The 21,091-nt window shown below is 34.6% G+C and overlaps 1 protein-coding gene across 6 annotated transcripts in view; it reads left to right on the top strand.

Annotated features, from left to right (window-relative positions):
• The window catches only part of CWC22 (CWC22 spliceosome associated protein homolog), a 58,680-nt gene extending 41,772 nt beyond the window's left edge, over positions 1–16,908 (top strand). For all 6 annotated transcript variants that reach the window (XM_072752092.1, XM_025993934.2, XM_025993933.2 and 3 more), the window contains 7 exons: positions 3,021–3,081; positions 6,101–6,178; positions 6,846–6,998; positions 8,458–8,585; positions 10,359–10,460; positions 10,554–10,774; positions 15,445–16,908. In XM_072752092.1, the coding sequence (XP_072608193.1) occupies positions 3,021–3,081; positions 6,101–6,178; positions 6,846–6,998; positions 8,458–8,585; positions 10,359–10,460; positions 10,554–10,774; positions 15,445–16,031 (1,330 nt within the window). In that variant the 3' untranslated portion in view covers positions 16,032–16,908. The remainder of the gene's footprint in view (positions 1–3,020; positions 3,082–6,100; positions 6,179–6,845; positions 6,999–8,457; positions 8,586–10,358; positions 10,461–10,553; positions 10,775–15,444) is intronic.
• Positions 16,909–21,091: the final 4,183 nt, after the last annotated feature.

The following is a 21,091-nucleotide window of genomic DNA, read 5'->3' as shown; positions in this document are numbered from 1 at the left end:
CAGAGTAGTACCAACACTGGTAACAGCAACACTGTTTTAGGTGTTGGTGTTTAAGAGTTCTGAGCCCCCCATGCCTAGTAAAAGTAATTTCTATATGACAAAGTTTACGATACTTAATATCTCATACATATTTTAGGAAAGAACCTCAAAGACTTTGATAGTGTTTAAAGGACATGGTTGGGGGATTCATGTAATGGGATCTTGAAATACAAAGTTATTGAATAAAAAAAAAAAAGTTATTGAATAAATAACACTCTAGACTAATAAGTGCTATTGTTAGTCATTAAAACCGCTGAAATGATTTTTTCCCCCCCAAAGCAGCAGTACTCAGTACTAATGGTTTTAGTGAGATACAGGTACAGGGAATTTAAGTGTATACACTCTTCATGGAAAGCCTTTTGGTAACATGAACCAAGGGCTTAGTGTTCATACCATTTGACCATTCTTCTTTGTTATATTTCTTAAAGAAATATATATTGATAGAGAATTATATATAGAATTGTTCATTATGGGGGGGAAGACCATCAATACAAATAATCCAATACAAATAATCAAATGTCCATTTTATGCCACCATTGAAAGTTAGGCTAATGGGAAATTATTATTGATGCAGGCAAGTGGTCTGACTTAATGTGAAGTGGGGCAAAAATTGTACAGACTATATAGTACTGCACCAGTAGTATTATCTTAACTGTCGAAATAGGAAGACAGATTGTAGAAGGAATGCATTAACATGCCATTTACCAGTAATATAAACAATAGTTGTCTTGAGAGGAGATTGGATTATAGATTTTTTTGTGTCTGTTTTCCAGTTTTTTGTATTTTTCAAAAGTCTTATGTTTATAGTTACAACAGCCTGTACCAAATATAAATCAATAATGGAATATAATCAAGTCAGATGGCAATGAGGGCATTTTATACAGTTTGTTTTTGGAATTCTTGCAAACAAAACTAAGGTCTAACAACTGAACTGTGTGGTGACTTTATTTTTTTAATTTCTTTCCTTTTAGACTTGTTGACTGATCTCACTAGTACTCTTACCTTCTTTTTACTATCCTGGCTTCTAAATGACCCTCTCTCATTTACACAAAACAAAATCAGATAATTGGTTTTGTTATTGAAAAGTAAACATTCTTTTTTGTTCTTGTTTTTAAATGATGTTCCTCTCTGATTTTGCATTTTTGAAGCTGTAGCATCAGAAGGAGGTGGGACTATCATTTTCCCACCAGAGTTTCTTAGATTGGAAATATTAACAAAACTGTTAGTAAACACAACTGAAAAACTAGCATCATGTAAAATCCCTTTCCTTACCCTTCCTTCAGTCACTGTTTATTTGTGTTGCACCTGAAATTCAGGGAGGCCTGGGTGACTCAGAGGTTGAACGTCTGTCTGCCTTTGGCTCAGATCCCAAAGGCGTGATTGCGGGGCCTGGGATCAAGTCCTGCATCAGGCTTCCTGCCTATGTCTCTGCCTATGTCTGCCTCTGCCTATGTCCCTGCCTCTCTCTCTCTCTCTGTCTCATCAATAAATAAATAAATTCTTCAAAAAAAAAAAAAAAAACCTGAAATTCATTTGATTTAGCAACCAAAAGTAACTGAAATATCAAGCAAATTTAATTCATTTAATTTTTACAACAATTGTTGTACAATTTGTACAACTTCAAAACAATCTTGGTGTAGGGAGAAAAATAGACTATCACATAGCTAACTTTCTCACTGATTCCTGTCAGATAAAGGGAAGTTATAAAATATTTTTCTTAACTAATTGATTCATTTTTCAGAAATTGCAGGGTTTTTTCATGCATACTAATTCTGTTTTTAAAAAATTAGAATTAGAAAAAATATCAAATCTTTAAAAATACTTTTTGGTGATATTGCTATATTGTTGAAGTTTATCAACTACAGTTTAATATTTTAATCTTCGTGCCAGATATCGTTTAATATTACCTGTTGTGAAAGCTCTTTCTGATATATTTCTTTTTTCATTTTAGTTTTTTCTTTTTAATTCCATTACATTGTACCATCCTGGGTTATTACTCTCTTATGCTTATGAAACTCAATAAATATCAGAAGCTGAGGAATCAGATGAACTATAAAACTAAATTCATAGTCATCCTATTTCAGTGGCTGATTATTTTATATGCTTGTTACCAAAGAATGAAGGTTTGAACAGTCTACAAAAAGTGCAAATATATTAGCATTTTTCCTGAATTGAACTCACATTAAATTTGATAATTCTCTTAAGCATATTGGAGATTTTTTTTTTTAAAGATTTTATTTACTCATGAGAGACAGAGAGAGAGAGAGAGAGAGAGAGAGAGAGAGAGAGGCAGAGACACAGGCAGAGGGAGAGGCAGGCTCCATGCAGGGAGCCCGATGTGGGACTCGATTCCAGGACTCCAGGATCACGCCCTGGGCCGAAGGCAGGCGCTAAACTGCTGAGCCACCCAGGGATCCCTTCATATTGGAGATATTTTTAATGAAATTTATATGAATGTAGTATAAAAGCAATTTTGTTTTCCTTATAAGTGATTTTGGTTATTTATTATATTTATACTTAGTTTTTGAAAATGTAGAAGCACTGTGTTTGGGTATGAATCAAGATAACTTATAAATGTGGTTAAGCACTGGATGTCATGCTGGGCTCTGGAGCATCTATTACCTCTTCCTGACTTGGGTCAGAGATAAATGGAAATATTTAGCAATGTCATAAAAATTTGTCTACTTTTTATCTATGTATTTGCCCAGTTTGGACACTTTATATAAATGGAATAATACTTACGTGATCTTTTATATCTGACTTTTTCACTTCATATAATTCAGAGTGCATCCATGTTGTATATCTCAGTAAGTACTTCATTCTTTGTAGAGTTAAGAGCAATGTCTTTTCTATATACACAATTCAGGACTATGAAGTTACAGTAAAAAAGTTATTTAAAACAATTATTAAAATAAGGTCCTTGTGTGATTTAACAATGCAGTGAGTTTTTAACCTAACTCATGACTATTTTATCTCTACAGTTTAGATTTTGAAGAATGTGCTCACAAATTGCTGAAAATGGAGTTCCCTGAAAGCCAAACAGTCAGTATTTTTTTTCTATTAGGAAATGATATTAGTTATAAAAATGTTTAAGACAGTTAATAGGTATTATGAATTGAAACAATATCTATAATGTCAATATTCTGAAATTTTAAAATAACTTAAAACTTAGTTATGAGGTGTTTCATAAATGCTACTCATTGCAGTGAATTAAATGGTCTGCTTTCATGGGATGTGGGAAAAGGTCAGAGAGCCAGTCTCTCTGACCCACTGCACTTTACATAAATTTCCTAGTGGTTGCCTGTAAATCAAATGGTAGCTTAAAATACAATAGGAAACTTGTTCTTTAATGAATTGCCTAAAAAAAAAAAAAAAAAAATGAATTGCCTAGTCTATCTTCTTAATGTACTAAAGCATTCTTTTCTGGTAGAAATTATAATGATTACCGCACATGTTGCTACATTGCTTTAATTGGCTATAGAAGAATCTGTCTTTTTTTCTTTTATTCATTATCTCAGCAAAATGTATTCTGCGTACACTACATGTCAGACACTGCAGGGTTTCAGGAATTCAGTAATCCACAAAGTATATTATATTAAGCCCCCTCTTGATGGGTGGAACTCATAATCTTATAACTTAGTGTATACTTCACTGTTAAAAGTATCATAGAACCCTAATGCCAACAATAATAAAGACTAGATTGAGTAGGTTATCTTGGGTGTTTTTTCAGTTGTATTCTTACGTATATTCCTCCCTGCCCATCCACATTTTAAATCCTTGGAACCTGAGCCAAGGCTTTTAGGGTTTTGCTTTTCACACGTTGCTTTACTTGCTTTACTTTATATATTCAACTCTAGGCTCTTTGGTTTCTGTTTCTAAAAGATCTTGACTATCTGATCTGTTCCTGTTTGGTATAAGTGATTTGCCTTAAGGCTTTAATTATGATCTGTTATGGGAATTAGCAGACTGTAGCCCAGGCCCACTCCCCATTTTTTGTGAATAAAACTTTAATGGTGGAATACAGCCATGCCCATAGGTTGGTGTATTATGTATACTTGTTTTCACCCTATGGCAGCAGAATTGACTGGTTGCAACAGAAACTTTATGGCCTATAAAGCCTAAAATATTTACCATCTGACCTTTAATTTAAAAAGTTTACCAGTCTTTTTCTAGATGACAGATCTTCTTAATCCTATGGTATGTAATTTTGAGAAGAAATTATTCTTTTCAAATGTAAAAAGTTCTTATTTCCCTCTTAAAGTTTGTTTATTGGTATATTAGTAACAGTGTACCTATTGGTACCCTGGGTGCACTTCATGTGTTCACTTTTGAAAGGAAATAAATTAGTGAATTAACCTTTAAAATTATAATTGAAACTAAAATTACTGTATGATCTTTTCACATTATTTGAGGAATATAATTAAGTCATTATAAGTTTTATTAATATTAATTCAGAGGATAGTTGTTCTAGAACTAATCTCAACATATTTTGATAGCAATTGGAAGTGTCTTCGTGCATCTATTTTCATGCACTCAAAAGACTGTCCTAAAATTGCTATAATATTTAATTAAAATGTTAAAATATTTAATTATTATAAGCCACAGGGAATAACTCTTATAATTGCATTTAGTCTAGGGAAGAAAGAAAGTTGTTTTGCAAGTAGCACTGATTTTATTAGCAGTGCTATCAGCATAATACCACATTATATTGTTTAAAACCTGATTAACTGTTATGTTATTGTAAAATACAGTTTTGGTAGAAAGAGTTGAAAATGCATTTTAATATATCAAATTAACATAATATTGCAGAACTCCGAAAAACCTCATTTTAACTTTTTAGTACTATATTAAATTTTGACAAAGTATATCTTTTCAGGACTTACACATTAATAAGTGTTTTTATTTAATTGAGGTGACTTGTGACTAATCATAAAAAAATAATTTAGCAATGTAATGACATCTAAAAACAACTTCATGTTGTGAATTAAGGCCTTTTGAGTAGACTGTTTTATATGTAGATGATCAGTTTCCAGAACAGTGGTGTCCAATAGAACTTTCTGCAGTGATGAAAATATTTATATATATTCTACACTGTCTAATACAGTAGCCACTAGTCAGTCACATGTGGCTTTTGAGTACTGAAAATGTGACCGAAGAACTAAAATTTTAATTTTATGTAATGTTATTTAACTAATTAGCTAGAGGTTACCATGCTAGACAGTATAGTTCTGGGGTATCTGTTCTGTGCTTCTTTGGGACCCTTTGCCTCCCTCTTGCACATAGATATATGCAGTAAATATTATAGACCTGAGCTTTAAAAATACTTACAATATTTACTTAGGTTATATCTCACGTTAAATATGACAAAATGTCAAAACTGCTAATTGAAAATACAAAGGTAAAATTAAATAGCAGTAAAAATGAACTGAAAGGGTATAATATATATATATAATTAGATGTATGTGTGTAACACTTACTTTGAGGCTAGAAAATCCAGCTATAGAGATACTTTTTCTTAGTTCTTTTAAATATATATATTTTTACTAAAGAATGTCTTTTAAGTTAACATGGCTGTGCTTATTTATGGTTCTGTAAAGACTCATGTTCTAGCTCTTCCATACTAATTAAATACATTCCTTAATTAATTGAGCTTACAGGTGTTTAACTGAATTGTTAGGTGGCATATTGATGATCTGTATTTTTAAAGATTTTGTGTAAAGTCTTTTTAGAAAATCTGTTCAATCTCTTCATGGTGTATCTGTTTCATATAGTAGATTTTCTTGAAGTAGTTCATACTTAATATGAATTTAGAATTTTATAATCAATCTAATTAGCTTAGATGACAATGGAAACTGTCAGCCAGGCTGAAGGCTTTGAAAGACTGTATAGGCTTGACATAGATTGAATCGTTTGGTCTTAGTAACTTAAGCTCACAAAGGTTCGGAAGTTCTGTATGTTTAAACCCTTATTTAAAAATTCAAGCTGTCTCTATCGTATTGATAAGTTGTCATATAGCATGGATTGTGTTTTGAATCATTAATGCAATTTTTCTTCCAAATAGAAAGAACTCTGCAACATGATACTTGACTGCTGTGCCCAACAAAGGACATATGAGAAATTTTTTGGCTTATTAGCTGGGGTGAGTTCAGCCTCATTCTTCTTGTTGGAATTTTAATAGAATCACTAAGGGAATCCTTAACATGAATATTGTGAATTAATGTGTCTGTTTTGTGGTCTTGTCTAATGTAATAGCAAATCTTTGCTCAAAACTGATTGCTCTTTCCTTCCTCGGGTTTCCTATCCTCTGTAGTTTCCTCCTTTCCTGCTTCATTTTGTAGTGCCTTATTAGCATCGCATATGATTCTTCCAGAACTTTCTGAAATTCTATATGCTTTGTAACAATTTCCCAAAGAGGACAATTAAATGTTGCCTTTTCAAAATCTCAAAACAGTTTCTGAAGTCAAGTACATGCTCAGGCAACACAAATAGACCATGAGCTAAAATAAAATAAGTTTTTAAATCTAAACTCTACCCACGGAGAAATATATTTGTATAGTATGCAAATGTATGTGTCTATGATAAGCTACCTGTATAATTTTGTTTTAGTGTTTAAATCCCAGGTAAACAGGGATGATATATATTACCTTCCCTTTTAAGCATTCCATCATACAGCACAAAAAGATTGATATGATATATAAAATGTTTACTAATTTTTGATTCAGTAAATTTAGGAGGATCTGATATGCTCATAATGGTATGACAGTTTTTAGTGGTGTTGACATTCAATTTTTTTTTTAATTTATTAGCGATTTTGCATGCTGAAAAAAGAATACATGGAATCCTTTGAAAGTATATTCAAAGAACAATATGATACCATCCATCGCTTGGAAACAAACAAATTGAGAAATGTTGCTAAGATGTTTGCTCACCTTTTATACACTGATTCACTTCCATGGAGTGTAAGTAGATGGGTTGATATTTATACTTCTTTCCCAATCCCATTATTCACGAATAGGTATTAATGTATAATATAATCCTACTTTTCCTATGTAGGAAACGTACATTAAAATGAAATATGTAGCAAACTTTTACTGTAATGACTGTCTTTGAGATTATATTCATATAACACAATATCAAAAAGCTAAGTAAATAGCATGAGTGTAAGAACTACAATACCATCCTAGGCGATTTTAGCAGTCCAAACATCACAGTGCTTTTTAATAGTGATGGCTAATGGTGTTTTCAGGAAAAACAGATTTTCATCTTCTCTCTGTGTGCACACATGCACATACACACTCATGCTCACATACAACAGTAGTTTGGTGGTCATGCATCTTTTAGTCATAGTTATTTAGAATAGAACAAGTTAAGATATCCATGATACACAGGTGTATACCAGATTGGAATTTGAAACACATTCATGAAGCTGGCATTTATTGTACAACTGCTGTTCATCCAACAACCATTCATTCAGTTACCAACTATATGCCCAGTCACTTGAGAGAGATACTGGGCATCCATAGTGAATTATATATGATCTCTGGTTTCAAGGAGCTTATTACCATAGAAGAAATACATAAGGTAAGATAGATATGCTCGTAACGCTAATACAAAATAAAACGTGATAGGTTCTAAGAAAAGTGAAGTTGGAAGAAAGAAGTTGCATCCAAGAGGAAAGAGAGAAGAGGATCACATTGTAGAATACCACAACCTGATGGTAGAATGAAGCAGCAAAGTGAGCTCATAACATTAGGTAGATTATTGTAATGTAAGTACTAAGTGTGTCTGGCTGCATTGATAGGCACTTTGTAAGCTGACCTAGGAGCCTGATCATAATAATTTTTTTCTTCTTTTCCTCCTCTGGGAATGAAAATGAAATCAAGGTTTTAAATAATCGAAGCAAATGGGTTCCTGGAACACAGAACTCATAAAAACTGGAGGTTCCTTGTATTTTTATTTGTCTTAAAACATCTCTCCATGGCTTCCATTTTAAGCCTCAATCTTAGCATTCACAACAAACCATCATTCTTGCTGTCTTTACCCTTCTTGTATATGTACTATACAAAACTATAGCCTAATGCTCTAAGTGGCATTTTGCCCCAAACCCTTAGACATCCACATTTTGATGAGTGAGTTTTAGAAGCTAGTAATCTTTTCTTCAGCATTATATACTCACAGCAGAATATATCTCTGCTATAAAAAGCACATTACTCAAGAAAGAATGAACTCTATTTCTGTAGCATCTTAGCATTATGAAAATTATCATGGAGAGGTAGTCTTAAATTTGGCCAAGAAGTATTACTTATTAGGACAAAGAACGATATTCACAGATCATTCTGTAGAGACACTTAGAGTCATAAATGTTGGTCATTTTGTCTTTTGAATAAAATAAAATAGTCTTCTCATTTTAATTTTCAGGTTCTCGAATGTATAAAGCTGAGTGAAGAAACCACTACGTCATCCAGTAGAATTTTTGTTAAGATATTTTTCCAAGAACTGTGTGAATATATGGGTCTTCCTAAACTTAATGCAAGATTAAAGGATGAGTAAGTTTATCATTATGCATTTTTCATTCTTACTGTCCTCAGGAATTTTCCTTCCTTGTAGCAACAGAAGGCTACCCTTGGTTGTAAAAACAAGAGTTAAGCCCCTAGGACTTTCTTCATCCATTAATCACTACTCTTGAGTCTCATGTTCTGTGGCACAGGACAACATGCAGTTTTTAATGATGGATTTTAGTTCCAGTGGAAGAAACACAGAATTAATGCCTCTTTTAGTTTAGTTTAGAACACACTTTGCATTTTCACTGGAGTTTTCTAGTAGTGAGTACTTACGGTTTTATTTTCATTTTTAACCCTAATCTTGAGCCTTAGAAAATTAATTTTTGTTATCAGTGAACAATTGTGAAGATATATAGATGACTCAGTCATGTAATGAATAGTTCAAATTATGACACTGAATGAGGGTCTTGTTCCAGGACTATCCTATAAATCCCTATCTCAGCTTTCTTCTTTCTTGTTTACTCAGATTACCATTGCCACTCACATTGACTTCTACTTCATTCACACTACTGAATCATCCTTTCAGATTTCCTAGTAACTACCTGCCAAGTTGAGTACTTTTTCTCAGTCCTCATGCCCTTGGGCTTTCCAGCTTTATTTACCCAGTTGACCATTTGCTTACTGTGGCTTCTCTCTTCTCATTCTGTCTCACTCTTCATGGTCTCTACTCTTCAGCCTACCTCTCCTCTTTGCCACAGTTTCTATTCTGGTTTCAAAATGCCCTCTCTGGGTTATTCCATCTGCTCCCCTTGGCTTCATAGACTAATTTTTGGTCCCTATTTATGTCACCAGGTTTATCTCCTTCCTTCTCACAGGCTGCACCACCATTGCTCAGTGCATTCATGTTTCCTTGCCTCTGTTTCCAGAGCTAGAAATCCCCTCTCTTGGTCTATCCAGCAAACTCTTAACCATTCTCCTTATATGTCACTTTTTTCTATGAAAGAGTTTGTCCTGGCTCTACTGGTTCATCATTCAGTGTGGCACTCCGAACCATGTCCAGACCACTTTGTATTTATGTTTTGTTTGTTCCCCTCCCCAGAAGTAATGATTATATGCAGCCTTCATCCATGATTTTTCCCTTTAGTTGACTATTTTTACCCTATCCTTCAGTGCCATACACAGTGCTGCGTGTGTTTGTGTGTCTGTGTGTGTGTGTGTGTATATATATATATATATATATATATATATATATATATATATATATAAAACAGGAGATTTGTTTTTACTTGGTCTTATATATGTTCACATACTATATATGTGTATGTATGTGTGTGTGTTATTATGCAATATATGTATGTGTGATGTACGAAAAAGTTTTTAAAAACCTCTGTGGGGTGCCTGGGTGGCTCAGTCAAGTAAGCGTCTGACTCTTGGTTTCAGCTTAGGTCACAGTCAAGGTTGTGAGAACGGTTTTGGGGCTCCATGCTCCGTGGAGAGTCTACTTGAGATTCTGTCTCTCCCTTCATCCCCCCACCCCACATGCACACACACTCTCTCTCTTGCTCTCTCTCTCTCTCTCAAATAAATGATTTTTTAAAAACCTCTTCTGTTGTAAGTTTAATAAATTATGACTTGACCCTACTCATTTCATTTAGATAGCATATTGCCTGACCTAATAAATGATATAAATCACTTTCTTGATTCTGTTTCATTTATTTAATAATACATAGAAAATCTGAAAAAATGACTGTATACAAACTTTGCCTTTTTATCATTAAGCAATATATTCTGTTTTGTTCATTTTTTTTCTTGTTTTAGAACCCTCCAGCCATTTTTTGAAGGGTTATTACCCCGAGATAATCCAAGAAACACTCGGTTTGCCATCAACTTCTTTACTTCTATAGGTCTTGGAGGTTTAACGTAAGGATAACTTTCAGAATTTTATTTTCATCTTAAAAAATTATCTCACAGTTGCCCTTGAAGCAGACACTAACAGATTATATCTTTAATTAGGGATGAATTGCGTGAGCATCTCAAAAATACACCAAAGGTCATTGTGGCACAGAAACCAGATGTTGAGCCAAATAAGTCCTCCCCTTCCTCTTCCTCTTCTGCATCCTCCTCTTCAGAGTCTGACTCCTCTGCCTCTGATTCGGACAGCAGTGACAGCAGTTCAGAGTCTTCCAGTGAAGAGAGCGATTCTTCATCCAGCAGTAGTCAGAGCTCTGCTTCAGGTATGGAAACTCATTTATAATTGATTGGGCTCTTTTCTAACAAGTTTATTGCTGATGATGTTTACACCGAGGGAAGAAAATAATTTGATTGTTTAATTATTTTAGAGTTCAGTTGTTTAAAAGCCACAATTAATAATATAAATGATCATGTATCGCTGCTGGAGTCTGTAGTGAATTGCATCATTTATAATGCTAGGATTACCTATTGGAATCCTCTTCATAGAAATGAAGATATTTCTTTGGCAAAATGTGTTTGAGTGATGACTGAACTACCATTCATTTATAATGCCTTTACGCGAGCTTATAGCTTTTCTGGCTATTAAATTTTATTTATTTCCTGTGTATTTTAAAGAAATTTTAGTTTTTTAATTTAATTAGTGAGGGTTTATATTAGTCATTGACATGTGCCATGCATTCAGTGCATACTTTGTAAGTGTACAGCTACATAAGTTTTCATGAAGAGAAGAGAACCATGTGCCCGCTGCCCATACCAGGAGTTACCAGTTACTGCCACTCCTGCCATCCACTGCCTCACAGCAGCTGCTGCTCTCATTTGTAATTCCATAATTAGCTGTGGCTGTTTTTAACCTTTTTTTTTTTTTTAAGATTTCATTCATTCATTCATTCATTCATTCATTTGAGTGAGAGAGAGAGAGAAAGAGCAGAGACACAGGCAGAGGGAAAAGCAGGCTCCATGCAGGGAGCCTGACGTGGGACTCGATCCCTGGTCTCCAGGATCAGGCTGAAGACGGCGCTAAACCACTGAGCCACCCAGGCTGCCCTGTTTTTACCTTTATAACGGTGTTTATAAACTCCTTTATCCCTGGCTTATCTTTCACAATTACTTTGTGAGATTCATCTGTAATATTGCATTTAGTTATAGTTCATTCAGTCTTACTGCTGTATAGTTTTCCACTGTATGAATATGCTGCAGTCTATTTACTCAGGAACAATTTAGATTTATAAATAGTCGTCCTGTGAAAACTGTTATTCATATTGGGGTGTGTGTATGTATATGTGTATATATATATATATATATATATATATATATATATATATATATATATATATGAATATTTACACATGTGCATTTCACCTGGGTTCGTACTTAGAGAATCTCTGGGAACCACTGGGTTGTAGGTTATGTATTTAGCTTTAGTAGATACTGCCAGTTTTGTTTGTTTTTAAAAGACTCCGTGAGAGTTTTTTTTTTTTTTTAAGATTTATTTATTTATGAGAGAGAGAGAGAGAGAGAGAGAGAGAGAGAGTCAGAGACACAGGAGGAGGGAGAAGCAGGCTTCATGCCGGAGCCCGACGCGGGACTTTATCCCGGGACTCCAGGATCGTGCCCTGGGTCAAAGGCAGGCGCCAAACCGCTGAGCCACCCAGGGATCCCCGATACTGCCAGTTTTGCAATTGGTTCTTTCAGTTTACCTCCCATCAGCCACGTTTGAGAGTTCCAGTAACCCCCATCCTCACAACACTTTAGTTAGCTATCTTCTTCATTTTAACCATTTTGGTGGATATGTAACATTATTGCATTGTGGTTGTAATTTGCATTTTTCTTGATCACTAATGAGGTTGAGCACGACCTTTTTATTGGCCATTTTCCTTTTGTTATGTGGCTATTCAAGTCTTTTGCTACCCCCTTCCCTTATTTTATTATCTCTTCTATAAATTTGTAGGAGTTCTGTAGGTTTTCTGGATATGTATCTTCTATCACATACAAACATTGCAAAGAGCTAGTTCCATTCCATTCTTGTCTCCAGGCCTGTTCAGGCGCCAGATCTCTGCTGGTCTCTCTGACCCTCAGCAGCAGCGCCGAATCAGCAGATGCCCAAAGGGAGAAAGTGGCTGTGGAATGTCAGCTTACCTCTCTATGGTCCTGCCTTCTCTTGAATCTTATCTTGGCCCTTGTTCAACTTACAAAGAAATTGCAAATAGTACAGAGAATTCCCACGTAGCCTTCACCCAACTTCCCGTAAAGTTGGCATTTTGTGTAACCATAGTTCAATTATGAAAGCCAGGAAATTAACATTGGAACAATACATTAAATAAATTATTATTTGAATTTCACCAGTTTTTCCATTAATGTCTTTTTTCTTATCCCAGGATCCTACTTGCATTTAATTGTTTCTTCTTAGTCCTCTGTAACCTGTGATAGTTCTCTCCGGCTTGGTTTTAATAGCTTTGATACTTTTGAAGTCCTCTGTTCAGATATTTTTTCGAATATCCCTAAATATGGAGATGTGTCTGATGTTTTTACATGATTGGAATGAGGTTATGCACTTTTGTACAGAGTACCATAGAAATGATGTATTCTTAGTGCATCTTGGAGTTCATAATATCGGTATGTCTTATTGGTGATATTAACTTTGATCACTTGGTTAAGGTGACATCTGGATTTCTTCATGGAAACTCCTTTTCTCTATAGATTAATACCTTGTAGGGAGATAGTTTGATACTTTGTTAAATCTCCTCTCTTCTTTCACTCTTCAATTTTAGCATACATCTTTGGATCTCGTCTGCAGTACTTAACTACTATGGTGTTTGCCAAATGTGATTTTTCCATTTGTCTTTTTTCTTCTACATTTAATAACTGAATTTCTTCTTTAAGAAAGAGTTGTCTCCCCCTCCCACCCCCATTTATTTATTAAGTATATTTTATCAGTGTGAACTCAGTGGCTATTCATCTGAATGAATGAGTTAAAGTCCATTACTATCATTTATTTTGTTGTTCACGTCATTTCAGCTTTGGCAATCAGGAACTCCTTCACGTTGGCCCCTGTGTTCTTTCAACATACCCCTATCATTGTTTTGAGCACTGCCTTTCTTCATAACATCTCAAGTTGTTCAAGATCTTTAGTGCCTTTAAGCAGAAAATTTTAAATCTTTCTCTGGCATTTCTAGTTGTTCTCAGCAGGGGCACTGGTCTCCACAGCTTTCTCCTTTCTCCCTGGAAATGGAAATACAGTAGTAAAGGATTTTTTCAAATGTGCAATTTTCTGAGATGGTCTGTTGTTTTCCCCAGGGTCAACTGTTTTTTTCTTCATCATAGTATCTTAGTCTAAAAATAAGAGATAGTCTAATTGTCTAAAATGCATATCATTTCTTATTTTTTAATGCATATTCCAGAGGCAGGAAAAAGTAGGTTGGAAGGTTGATCTTTACACTCTTGTTCTCTGGCTTGTTGCACTTAAAAGAGTATTACATACCGTGTGGCAGCCAGAATTGTGGGACTCTCAGTGTTTTATATTATTAGAACAAGATTGCATTTGCCCACAGGAAGTCTTATTCTTGAATTAAATATATTAACATTGTTCATTTAATATTCACCTCTTTTAATTCTAAAGAATTTGTTATTTCATGGTATCTGTTTTGAGAACAGATGATAACACAGCATGAATTGCTGCAATAAGGAATCTTGCTGATTCAAAATTAATTTGCCTCATCATCCCATTTTAGCACAGAGCTTTCAGTTTTATTGGTAAAATATTAAGTAGCATAAGAGCAGTATGAACTGCCCCAAAATTAGAAAATTGTAAAGCAAATACCAAAGGTTGGAGAGATTGCATATTATGGTAGGGCTCAGGGTTTTGTGTCAGCAACGCCCTGAGAGTGGTGTAGAGTTGGGTCAGAGAGACATTGATTTAGCACACAGCCAGATGGTTTCTGCTTGGGTAGCTGCAGCTCAGCTGAGCGCTTGATAGGAACCAGAAAAATAAATCCTTAGTGGCAAACCAATGGACTGTGCCAAGGATAGGCATTTGGCAGGAGAAATACAGGTTGGTACAGTGAGATTTGGGTGGAGATAAGGCGAAGGTAGGCAGTTTTCTACCGTATTTTTTTCTTTCTGTATATATACGAATTTGACAGAAACTTCAGTCGTCTCAGCAACCTTGATTTATGTACTCAAAAGAAATAACAAAGATAAAGTGATTAAATTTGTTTTATAGCTTAAAATTTCTCCGTGATTATTTAATATTTATATTTGTTGATTATATCGGTAAAAATTGTTCTAAGCCATTTCAGAACGGGTTTTCTCAGAAATCAAGCCTTCATAGCTCTCATAAAAGCTCATGATTATATGTCTTAACAAGCTTCTTCTCTTCCTGGTACAGATACTTCTCCCTGATAGCACTGAAGAGCAGAGCTGTTGTTTTTGTAGGAAGAGGCTTTTACTTGAAAAATATATATTCATGCTGTTAAACAAACTCCATCATCCTACTCCCCCTCCTTTAGGGGGAGTGATGTTGCTGGCATATCTGATCACTGTCTTTTTATTATTAACATGCCAGATGTGACATATTTCATATGACAAAGTGCACATGGGCTGGAGTTTTTGAATAAAATTTATAAGTGGAAATATATACCTGTTAGTCACTTTATAAAAAATTTTACATTTGCTATAGTTTATGTCAAGTTTCTGTTTACAGCTTTGAGTCTAAGGATCAAAATGGTACTTTGGTAACTAATGGTGATATGATATATATTCTTAAAAATTACTCATCTTGTACAATATTCTGACATCAGACTTTCCATTCAATCAGTTTAGTTTTGCATCCAGCTTATCTGAATTAATAAACCTACAATAGATCAGTAACTATAATTGTTAAATTATGAAATTAAAGATTAAAATAAAACCTAACTATTTCATTTTACACATGCAGCTAAAGATAGAAGAAAGAAGGGACAAGGGAACAGCAGAAGTAAAGAAGTAGATAAATTGATCAGGAAACAACAAACCCACGATAGGAAACAAGAAGAAAGAAGGCCAGAGCAAAGACATCAGGAAACAAGGACTGAAAGAGAAAGACGGTCAGAAAAATATAAAGATAAAAATTCACGGGATCCAAATTGGAGAAATCCCATAACAAAATACACTTCAGACAGAAGTGTTCCTTCTGAACGAAACAGTTACAGTAGAATCATGAATGACAGAGACCAAGAAGTGCACACAGATTTGGAAAATAAGCATGGTGATCCCAAAAAAAAGAGAGGAGAGAGAAGAAATTCTTTTTCCGAAAATGAGCACAGACAGCGAAATAAGGACAGTGAAAATGTTCTAAGAAAAGATAGATCAAAGTCAAGAGAAAAGACTAGAAAACATTCAGGCTCTAGAAGTGATGAAGATAGGTATCAAAATGGTGCCGAGAGGCGATGGGAAAAATCTAGCAGATACTCTACACAATCCAGAGAATCAAAGAAACATCAGGACCGGCGAAGAGAAAAATCTCCAACAAAGCAAAAAAAATAATTCTACAAAATTACAGAAACTGAACATGCCTTATATTCAGTTGAGACAAATTATTTTTTACATTAACGAACTTTATAGAGAATTCTTGTATAAAGTACTGGTTTGTATTTGTACATTTAAAAAATTTTTTCATTTTAACATGTTTTATAATTGATACATCTCAAGGCCCTCCACATAAAATTATTTGAGAAGTTTCATTAGAGAGGGATGTAATTCTTATATTTTGTTAATAAAATGATCAAATGCTCATTGAATCAGTGATTTTTTTCATTGACAAAATTTTTTCTCCTGATAATGTTTCCAATCGTTTATAGAACAACTATGATGAATTATTAGATTTTTTTTTGAATAACAAGAGATCAAGATAAGATCAAGATAGATGAACCATTTCAGTGTAATATTTTGGCTTTGTTAATAAGATGCTATGAACATTTTTTAGGAGTCACTCTTCTTAAAACAGGAATTATTTCAAGTTTCTTATATCTTGAACAAAGTTAGGTATGTGTAATTTTTTTTAACATGTGTTTTGATGAAGCTAAGGATCTTTTAAACAGATGCACAGCTCTATTATTTGGAACTAGGACTTCTCTCATTGATAATATTTCTTCTCTGAACTGCTAGATTAACATTCTTTGTGATTAGTGCTTTTTCTCAACCTTGAAGTTATTATCATTGTTGGTGAGTTAATGTGTATTTAACTTTCAATTTAAATTAATAGATCATTGGAAAACGTACAGTAATGAGAAATGTGAACAGCCTAACTGTGAAATAATTCCATTTTTTACAAGAATTTTAAAGGTTTCCATCATTGTAACTCTCACCAATTAATGTGACCGTATTATTTATATACTTTTGAAATAAAATATTGCCTCTGAAATTTTAGATTTGCTGACATTTAACCCTACTTACCAAATAGACTAACTGTGTTTATTCACTTCTAAAGTACATAAAATCCATTTTATCTGATGTCTGGTTTCAAGAATAATGGGACCACCATTTTAATGTTTGACTTTCAGGCATTCTCTGATTCAAAATGTTTCCTATTTTTATTCAAAAACCTGAATATAAATAATAACAAAGTCCATGTAAATAAATACTATCCGTCCTATCTTCCTGCCTCTGTGCAAAAAAAAAAAAAAAAAAAAAAAAAAAGTAATAATTAAATATGACAGCCTAGAAAAATTATTTCTAGTATTTTCTCCTACTGTGGTGGTTAGAAGGTGCTGAGCTGTCATTAGAAAGTACTATCATGGACACAGTGCATTTCACAGAATTTTGAAGCTCAGCAAATTGGACTTAAGGAAAGCATAGGCTATGAGCTCTAAAGGAAATAAATGAGAGTTTATTTTTGTAAGTGAACACTGATCTTTGGAGGTGATAAAAGAAAAACAAAAACAACTAGAAATTCTAGCTTATTTCACTTTCTATACTACATGTGGAATGGGAAATGATTCTATTTTTTTGAGTCATTGAGATCTTAAATGATAATTACTAAAGTAAGTAAGTTTTCAAATGTAAAAAGTTATTTATTGAGCTTCTATTATGTGCCCAGACCTGTTCTAGGAACTATAAATAAAACCATGAAGAAAACAAAGTCTCAACTCTTACAAGGCTGATACTATGATAGGGAGATAACAGTGGTCATGATATTGGTGGGGTGGCTGGTAATTTTCCAAGGGAAGGTTTATATAGTGATGCTTGTCCATATTGTTGAAGGAACTAGGGGCTTGAACCCTGTGGACTGCTGTAGGGGGAACCCAGGCAAAAGGAACTGCTGAGGTATAGATGTTAATTTATAACAAATACTACCTAGAGGTGTATGTTAACATATCCTATTCAACTAGTTGGAGTTTTTTCATTTTTCTCACGATTTTACTTTTAACAAAAGTAGTTAACAGAACACCTAACTCGCTTTGTGCAAAAGTATTTGAATATAACTTTGAGTCCTATCAGGGCATGAAAAATGGGAGCCTGGGGGCAGAACTGGACTGTGTGCGTTCACAGTGCATTTCTACTGTATCAAATGTGATATGTGCACATATCCCCACCCCCGCCCTGCCTTTCAGGCAGGTTTTTCACTTTCATCCTTTTAAAATGCAGACAAGAAACACGTTGACTATGTCTGCTATGTCTGACTTTTTACTTCTTAAGTTTAGCACTTTTTAAGGATTAGCTGAGTCCTGTAGATTTCATGTGCATTACTCATTGTTTCCCAGTTCCTCAACTTCTTGCACAAAAAGTTTCTCTATCCCTATCCATTTACCACCTGCACTCATGGTCATCCCTTCATGTTAACTTCAGAATTCTTACCACCTCTGAAATCGGCTACAAGCATCATGCTGACCAGTGCCCATCCCACTCACCTGCTCTAGTAGTGATAGTCTAGGAATCCTTCTGTTTCATCAAAACTTCAGACGTACGGACTTGGTTAAAATTGATTTGGCTAACTGAACATTTAAGTCCAACTAGGTTTTTATCTGAGCGTATACCACTTGCTGGCTGTTGACTTTGGGGCAATTCCTTTAACCTTTATGTCTCCATTTGTGTCGATTTTCTCATGTGTGCCATGATAGAACCATAACTCCCTTAAATAGTGAATGGTCTCTGTGTCATGAACAGGGCCTGGAACTAAGTGTTCAGTGTTAACTGTTTTTATTATTTTTGTTACTAAACACAGAGAGTACCACTAGACCAGGAATTGCAAACTCCCATATGGGGGATGACAAATGAGAGAAATCAGATTAGGACTCAACTGGAGTGACTCAAAGGCAGCAGTAGTTACTCAGCTCTATTTCAACTATGCCCATAAAAAAGAAGGCCAAAGGTTGACAAATCTGCCCGATTCTCAAGAGAGTCAAAGAATTAGGACCTCTGATTTTTAAATGTTGGCAATGTTTTTTTTTTTTTTTTTTTTTCAGTTTAAAAACAGCCCAAAGCACTTGACGGGATGAGCACTGGGTGTTATTCTGTATGTTGGCAAATTGAACACCAATAAAAAATAAATTTATTAAAAAAAAAAAAAAAAAAAAAAACAGCCCAAAGTCCAAACAAAATGATCCCTTCAGGTGAATTAGCTTTTGTGAGTCTACTCTCTAGATCCTCAAAAGCTATTTATTATTTACTTGAAATGACACTCTTTGTTTTATACAAACCTCATCACTGTTTTACTTTCTCCTCTTTATAATAGTGGGAGGATAAGAAGTGTCATCTTTGTTGGGAAAACTCATACTTTACTAACCTCAACAGTTCCCTCTTGCTCTAAAACGTTTGCCAGGTTTTAGTTCTGTACTTCATTGGCTTACTTATAATTTTATGTATCCAAAACACAATTTGTTTTTCCTCAAATCTACATCCTTTCTAACAACTGCAATTGATTCCACAAATCTCGCATCAGTTTTGAGTTCCCCTGCCCCCAAATCCCCAAACTTGCACATTTTTTTTGTTTTGTTTGTTTTTTAGAGAGGGAGGAAAAGACAGAGGGATAGAATCTTCAAGCAGACTCCCTCCCCACTGAGTGTGGAGTCCATTGCAGCCCAGATCTCAGGACCCATGAGATCATGACCTGAACCAAAACCAAGAGTCAGACACTCAACCGACTGATGCACCCAGTGCCCCTGGACTTCAGTAGTTTATGTGTCATCCTCCTGTGCACCATGCCCTATTCCAAGGAGATAGCAAAGAGCAAACAAACAGGCCCTGTCTTCACTTGAACCTAAATCCCTGCAGGGGAAAACAAACTAAAATTTAAAAAATAAAACTTAGACTTTGAAAATGTTAGCTATTTAGAAAAGCCAAAAGAATAGAGCAGTGATCACCTGTATACTATCTATCTGGACTCTGAATTCAGTTATCTACAGCCTTATTTCCATCCTGTTACCTTCTACATGGAAGTTCAATGACTCCTCTAGACTATATGATGGGTAAAGTCCCAGCTTGTTACCCTAGTTTCTTTAAAATTCAAGTTCAACCTGTCTTTCTTAATGCTTGTTCTAGGAGCTGCCATCCTTTCAGCATTACTCTGTGGCAGGCATCTTAGAGTCCCTAATTTTTTACATCAACTATAAGGTAAGAGAGACCCCAATTTTACAACCTGCAAGGTGTTGCTGATGTAGAACCCAACAATGGCCTTTCCTTCTATATTGTTTGATTCAGTTCAAGGCATGTGTAGTAAAGGCCTTGTGATTAGCACTTATATATTGTGCTGTGAGATCGTTTTTCTTTTTGATCTGACCCCCCTAGGTAGATTATACATTAATCAGCCAGGAGTTTTGTCTTAAATATTGCCTTTCTGTCTGCACATTGTACAGGTCTGTGCTTCTTAATCTCAGTAGTACTGACATTTGTGGTCAGTTTATTGTAGGGGGCTGCCCTGCACATTGTAGAATGTTTAGCAGCATCCCTGACCCTAGCTGCTAAATACCAATGGCCCTAATTTCCCAATCCTGACAATCAAAAATGTCTCCAGACATTGCCAAATATGCCTTCCGAGGCACCACTTAGGAAATACTCTTTAGTGGATCACAATGATAGTGCTTGTTCTGGGAGTGTCACTGTGCCCATGTATATAAAGCTATGTCTATTGTATTGCCCTCTTCTCTTTTAAGGGCAAGACTTGTTTTAAATGAGTATTTAATACTCATTTAAGAGTAGTGGATAGCAATATTCCAACTGTTTTTGTTTAGCAAAATTTCCTGGTATCATTCTAGGGAAGACACTGGTTGACATTTTGAGAGGCAGGTTTTCTGCAAATGGAAGCATGATTATTAGCCAGTTAATATAATTGTCTCATATAGGTTCTGGTTTCTCACGAGCTGTGTATTTTAACCAACACATTTCAGGAATGGAAAACAACCAGCTGTGACTATTGTATTATTTTTAATCTTATAATAGAGAATTAGATTATCCAATATCCAAACACCTCAGTTTTTGATCAAACACTTCACTGACCATCAAATGGTTGCTGAAGTGAATTAACTAGTCATTAAACCAGTAATTTCTTGGAATATAGGACCTAAAAGATTGGGCAAATGGGATTTAATCTCCTCTAAGTTAGATTCTAT

The sequence above is a fragment of the Vulpes vulpes genome, chromosome 3 (assembly GCF_048418805.1).
Source record: "Vulpes vulpes isolate BD-2025 chromosome 3, VulVul3, whole genome shotgun sequence".
NCBI classification, from domain to species: domain Eukaryota; kingdom Metazoa; phylum Chordata; class Mammalia; order Carnivora; family Canidae; genus Vulpes; species Vulpes vulpes.
The sequence above is the reverse complement of the archived record's forward strand: the minus strand, read 5'-3'. Positions and strand labels throughout refer to the sequence as shown.